The sequence below is a fragment of the Dromiciops gliroides genome, chromosome 4, assembly GCF_019393635.1.
Source record: "Dromiciops gliroides isolate mDroGli1 chromosome 4, mDroGli1.pri, whole genome shotgun sequence".
Lineage (NCBI taxonomy): Eukaryota > Metazoa > Chordata > Mammalia > Microbiotheria > Microbiotheriidae > Dromiciops > Dromiciops gliroides.
The window spans coordinates 183972972-183979010 of NC_057864.1; the positions used below are offsets into that span (position 1 = coordinate 183972972).

Genomic DNA, 6039 nt, shown 5'->3' on the forward strand with positions numbered 1-6039 from the left:
ACAGATGAGGAAACTGAGGCAAACATAGTTAAATGGGGGCAGCTAGGTGGTGCAGTGGATAGAGCACTAGCCCTGGATTCAGGAGGACCTGAGTTCAAATCCGGCCTCAGACACTTGACACTTACTAGCTGTGACCCTGGACAAGTCACTTAACCCCAATTGCCTCACCAAAAAACAACAAAAAAACAAAAACAAAAACAAACACATAGTTAAATGACTTGCCCAGGGTCATGCAGCTAGTAAATGTCTGAGGCTAGATTTGAACTCAGGAAAGAGGAATCTTCTTGACTCCAGGCCCTGCACTCTATCCACTGTGCCCCCTAGCTGCCCAGTTTTCTATACAGTTGAACAACCTGACGCTCAGAGAGTTGGTGACTTGCTTGGGGCACACAGCTAGTAAGTGTCTGAAGTCCCACATCCATTTCCCTATCCCTTAGATTTCCTCATCTGTAAAATGCAGGGGGGAGGGGGGATGGTGGGATTGCAGACACTGATTAAGGGTCTCTTCCAGCTCAGAACTTATGAATTCATGACTTCCCATTTACCCTACTCTTTCAGTTTCTCCTGTTCCCCTTCCCTCAGAATCTTACTGCTAAGCCTCAGCTTCTCCTCTGCCTAAGTTTCTTCCCTCCAATTACATTGTGTTCCCCCCCCCTTCCAATTTCTTCTGCCTCCAAGCGCCCCTGGGCACTCCCTCCCTCTCCCCTCTCTCTGATCTCTTCCTCCCCCCTCAATCCCCTCAGTCCCACAGGACAGTCTGTTCCTTGATGCTTCCTGTATCCTCGCTTCTGTTGCCCTGGGCCCCAAAGCTGGCCAAGTGGTGTCTCCCTTATCCATCTCAACCCCCCCCCCCCACTGCCCCTCGATGGCTATTATGATAGGGGAGTCAGAAGGTCAACAACAGCGGCCTTTCGAAGCAGAGGGCTGATAGTTAATGCAGTTAGCAGGCCTCCGGGCCCCTCGGCTCACATCCACTTATCTAGTCCTGAACATAGGTTGGAAGGGGCATAGCAGTGGATCTGAGGGCAGAAGGTTCTGTTCCAACCTGGGGCACAAAAGGGTGGGACCCCGGCAACTCCAATTCATCAGCAGCCAATGGGGGATGAAAGATGTGAGGATTCTGTGGAGGCAAGTGATAGAGTAGAAAAGCTGCTTTCCTGGGATTCTCCCATGCTCTTGGGGTAGGAGGAACAGAGATAGGAACCACCACGGAGAGACAGAGACAGAGAGAGACAGGCAGACTCTGGAGGAAATGAGAGTATCTTCTGAGAGGAAAGAAAAGGAAGCCTACTGGGGACAGGGCCAGTGCCTCATTGCTACTTGTAAACAAACACTTCTAAGAGTTTTATTTCTTGGAGTTTGTAGGGAGTCTACTTCTCTGAGGCTTCAGGACACCTGGATTTTCCTGGACTCTTTCTCCTGTAGGGAGAGGGGCTACCTAACATCTTCTACTGATTACAGCTCGATTTCCCTTGTACCCAGGAGAGAGGGGATCCATACTTTGGATTGGCAGTTATAGGATCAGAGAATTTGGAAAGGACCTTAGAAATAGATGTAGTCTAAACCTCAGTTTTACAAACCAGTTAACTGAAGTCGAGAGAGAGGTCAGATAGGTAGGAAATTGCAGAGTTGGGATTTCAAAAGACACTTTACAATCTTAAGGAATACCAGCTTCCAGAGTTGGGATTTAAACCCAGATTTTTTTTTTTTAGCGAGGCAATTGGGGTTAAGTGACTTGCCCAGGGTCACACAGCTAGTGTTAAGTGTCTGAGGCCGGATTTAAACTCAGGTACTCCTGACTCCAGGGCCAGTGCTCTATCCACTGCGCCATCTAGCTGCCCCTGAAACCCAGATTTTCTGACTTTGAATCAGGGTATTCTTTCCCTTATACTCACTGCCATCTCCAAGTTGAGCATTCTTTTTTTTTTTTTTTTTTGGTGAGGCAATTGGGGTTAAGTGACTTGCCCAGGATCACACAGCTAGTAAGTGTCAAGGGTCTGAGGCCAGATTTGAACTCAGGTACTCCTGAATCCAGGGCTGGTGCTCTATCCACTGAGCCACCTAGCTGCCCCCGAAGTTGAGCACTCTTAAGCACCCAGACCGTCTTTTCCTGGAATGCTTTGCCCCCAGAGCTCCCCATCAGCCTTAGATTCCTTCCCCAGGGCCTAGACTTTCAGTCTCCCTCCTACCAACCTGCCACCCCCACTGTGTAGGGCTAGACCAGTGGCTGTTTGGGGTTAGGAGGAAGATTTGTTGGGGGGGTAGTGGTGAGAACATTCTCTTCCTGCCTACCCTCCATGGCTGGGACATGAGTCACCATGATATCTGATCAGAGGCAGACGCAGGAATCGGACCACCCTGCACTCTCTGTGCCCTCAGGTTCCCAGCATTAGTGGGATCAGGTCATTGCTGCGTGCCTAGGGATGCCTACACCTCTTAATTCCATCTTCCTGAGGCTTTTCTTGAGGAAAGAACAAGGACTGGGAGTTGGAGGGAGGAACTGATGTTATTGACCTATGCCTCCCCTCCCCTCCAGCTTTCGAGGACAGCCCTAACATCAGTTGAGGGATCAATCTTTCCACCCACTTTTCCAGCCTCTTGGAACTCTCTGCCTGTGTCCAGTGGGGGGGGGGCAGGCAGCTGCCTCTGTTTACAGCTTTGTCCTTGTACCCTAGCCTGAGCACTACCCAGAAGCCACACTATATTTAACCTGGGACCTTGGCAGGAGCTGAAAGGCCATTTGCAGATCTGGACATCAAAAGAGTGTGGGCATTAGTGGGCCGGGCACATGTAACCCCATGCCCCAAGGCCGGAGGGAAAGGCAGACAAGTGCAGAACCAGCTTTGGCTTTTATTGTAGCACTAACAGATGATGCTTGGGTGGGACCCATCTCCTCCCATTGGGCTCCCCGCTCCAGTCCACATCCCCCCTTCCATCTGGCCTCTTTCAGGGGCTTCCCAATCCCCCACTCACATCTCTCCTCTTTTCTCTAGATCCTGGTGTTCAGCCACCTAGTCCCCCAACTAACTCTTGCCAGCCATTTTCAGATGATGTTGATGTACCCCAACTCCTTATCTTTTTACTATTATCTCCTCTCTCTCACATGTCCTGCTTTCCAGCTCCTACTTCCCCAACCCAACTCTGGGCTAACTACAAAGCTTTAATGACCAGTCCCCCCCCCCCTCTCCCCCAGGTCTTAGCCGGGTAGTGCCCACAGCAGGGGGGCCACAGTCAGGGGAGCAGGGATTTCACCCCGAGTCCCCTTCAGCCTCTCTGTGCTTCTTGGGACAGGGATCGGGATAGAGAACGACGAGGGGCGCCCGGCTTGCCAAACTGGGGATGGCTGGCAGCCACCACAGGGGGCAGCTCCTTTTTGATCTCAACCACCTCGCGCCGGTCCAGGCACTGCCCCCCCAGAGCTGTCTCCAGAGCCAGCAGCTCCCGAAGTTGGACAGGGGTGGCTTCCCGGTCTTCCTTGAAGCCCACCTTGGAGGGTGTGAAGATGGGCAGAGGCAGTATCCTGGCATAGGGCAGCTGGTACTCCTGCAGCCTCTGGCCAAAGATGCCCATCCGCATCATCTGCAAAGGTGATCGTTGCACCAGCGCCTGGCACTGCCCCTGCCGATGGTAGGTCTCTCGGTGTTGGGTGTCTTCCTCATGCACCGAACAACTGGGGAAAGAGCATTGTGTGGGGAAAGGAGAGCCCTGGGGAAGAGGCCCTTCTCACACATCCCTTGTTCCCAAGGGTGAGAGGCTGGCTGGGTCTGAGTGTTCGTGTGTGCGTGTGCCCGTGTGAGCATCCCTGGGGGGGGGGGGGGAATCTCTGCTTTAAATGGCATTGGTGCTTATCCTCCACCTCGCTCACCCTGGGTCAGTCTGGGTCGGAGGGGGGGGGGGGCGGGGGCAGGGGGGACGCTTACCCCTCCTCTGGCCGTGCAGACAGTGTCAGATCCTTCCACTCAGCCCAGAAAGTCTCCCTGCGTTCTACATTCTCCTCTGATACCTCACAGCTCAACTCGAGTGCAGCCATGGTCACTCTGGGTCAGCTCTCTGTCAGTCTGGTCCTCTCTCCCATGCTTTATATAACTCCTGCCCCCCCCCCCCCTCCCCACAGTCTATTTTCAGGCCCATTGCGAAGGAACTATATCTGGAGCCCAGACTCAGGGAAGGAAGGGGGAGCACAGAGGTGGGGGTAGAGTGTTCATTTTATTTGGGGGGCGGGAAGGAGGGACAGAGATTGTCTGTCTGCTTTCAGCTCCTGGGGGGGCGAGGTGGGGGATAGGGTTAAACACTGCTTCCTCTGACTTCCCCAGGATGACCCAGGGCCATCTCCTTTTGGGGAGGCAGGAGACAGACACTTGGGGATCCCTCAGCACTCTCGATTCGCCTTCAAGAGGCCAGCTCCCAGCCCCGTGCTTGCGTCACTGGGGTTCCTGCCCACAACTCCTGCTGGGAACAATAGTTTTGCCCTCCCTCCCTCCCTCCCTCCCTCAGCTTGGCCCTCTCTGCAGAGGGAAGGTTGGGGACATGTTTGTAAACAAATCAGCGCATGTCAGGCTCTGGCAGGCTTCATGCCCCACAACTGTCCTTTGTCCTTTCTCCTGGGTGTGCTGCCCTCCCCTCCCAAGGCCTTGACACATTCTCTGCCCTCTGGGATATCTAAAGGGGTTAATGGCTGTGTGTTCACAAACCCCTAGGACCATAAGGAAAAGGGCACACTCTGCTATTGCCCAACAGCTCCCCTTAGAGAACAGTAAGCAGTTTAGGTCAGTGTCCATGCCCATCCCCTTCCCTAGAGAGGTGGGGGAGTGGGGGTGTTAATCTCCTTTCTGGTCTCCTGGGCATTGATGACCTTTGTCTGTTGTTTGTCTTTCCGAGGCCAAGCTGGGCCAAAGCAGCTGTTCCCTCAGGCCGTGCCAGCACTGGAAAGTGGCATAGTCCCTGGAAAGGGATTCAGATGAGCTTGGGGTGGTGGGGTGGCTGGGTGTTGGATGGAGGGTCAGGTCAAGGTCCTCACATACTGAATTCTTATTAGAACTTGGGCAAGGCCTTTTCCTTTTAGGACCTCACTTTTCTCCTCAGTAAAGTAAGGGGGTTGCCCTCTTTTAGGTACCCTCCAGCCTTGAATTCTGTTCCTTAGAGCAGGAGTTAATTGTTAATAAGTTCCATTGTGTCAGACTCTCCATCACCCCACTGGGGGGGGTTTTCTTTTTTCTTTTCTTTTTTTTGAGGCAATTGGGGTTAAGTGACTTGCCCAGGGTCACACAGCTAGTAAGTGTTAAGTGTCTGAGGTCGGATTTGAACTCAGGTTCTCCTGAATTCAGGGCCAGTGCTCTATCCACTGAGCCACCTAGCTGCCCCATTGGGGGTTTTCTTGGCAAAGATACTGGAGCATTTTACCATTTCCTTCTCCGGCTCATTTTATAGATGAGGAAACTGAGGCAGACAGGGTGAAGTGACTTGCCCAGGGTCACAGTGTCTGAGGCCAGCTTTGCACTTAGGAAAAGATGAGTCTTCCTGACTCCAGGCCTCACCATTCTTTTCACTGTGCCATCTCACTGCCTAGGCTAATACCTTGAGTAGTTCCCAGCACAAGGACCTGATGGGGTGGTGGTAGCCTCATGGGTGGAAAGGAGCATAGGTCACTGCTTTAGAGTGGGAAGGGGAGTTAAAGGTCATGAAGCCCAATCCCCTGGAGAAATGCCCATGGCTCCTCAGACCCTCTAGGGTCAATGGCATCTGCCTTGATTTGCCGTTGAAAGCTCTCAAGCCCTGGTTGGTCCCCTTCTACGACTCCCACCTTGTAGTCTATTACTCCCTTCCGTGGACATCACAGAGACCATGGTCTGGCCAGGCTGCCCTTTCTTTCTGTCTGCTGAACCCAACACGCCATCTCCTACCTCCAAGCATTTGCCCAAGCTGTTTCAAATGCCTGGAATGCACTGTCTCCTCTCCTGCCTCCCTCAAGCCCCTGGTCCCTGTGCCAGCGGTGGTTCCCCACCTGGTCACAAGTCCTACCTGCCCAACCTCAGCGGCTAG

The 6039-nt window shown here is 53.1% G+C and overlaps 1 protein-coding gene across 1 annotated transcript; it reads right to left on the reverse strand.

The window, feature by feature from the left end:
• Positions 1-2830: 2830 nt before the first annotated feature.
• Positions 2831-4082, reverse strand: LOC122726344 (titin-cap). The gene is made up of 2 exons (XM_043964015.1): positions 3921-4082; positions 2831-3670 (listed from the first exon to the last, which is right to left on the reverse strand). Exons 1-2 carry the CDS (start codon positions 4028-4030, stop codon positions 3265-3267), a joined length of 516 nt encoding a protein of 171 aa, XP_043819950.1. The 5' UTR covers positions 4031-4082; the 3' UTR covers positions 2831-3264.
• Between the last annotated feature and the right edge of the window lie 1957 nt (positions 4083-6039).

Bases quoted from the DNA above. Each gene is read 5' to 3' on its own strand.
- LOC122726344 (XM_043964015.1), bottom strand. From the start codon at position 4,030: ATGGCTGCACTCGAGTTGAGCTGTGAGGTATCAGAGGAGAATGTAGAA. The intron at 3,671-3,920 runs GTAAGCGTCCCC...CTCTTTCCCCAG, and splicing joins TCTGCACGGCCAGAGGAGGG to TTGTTCGGTGCATGAGGAAG.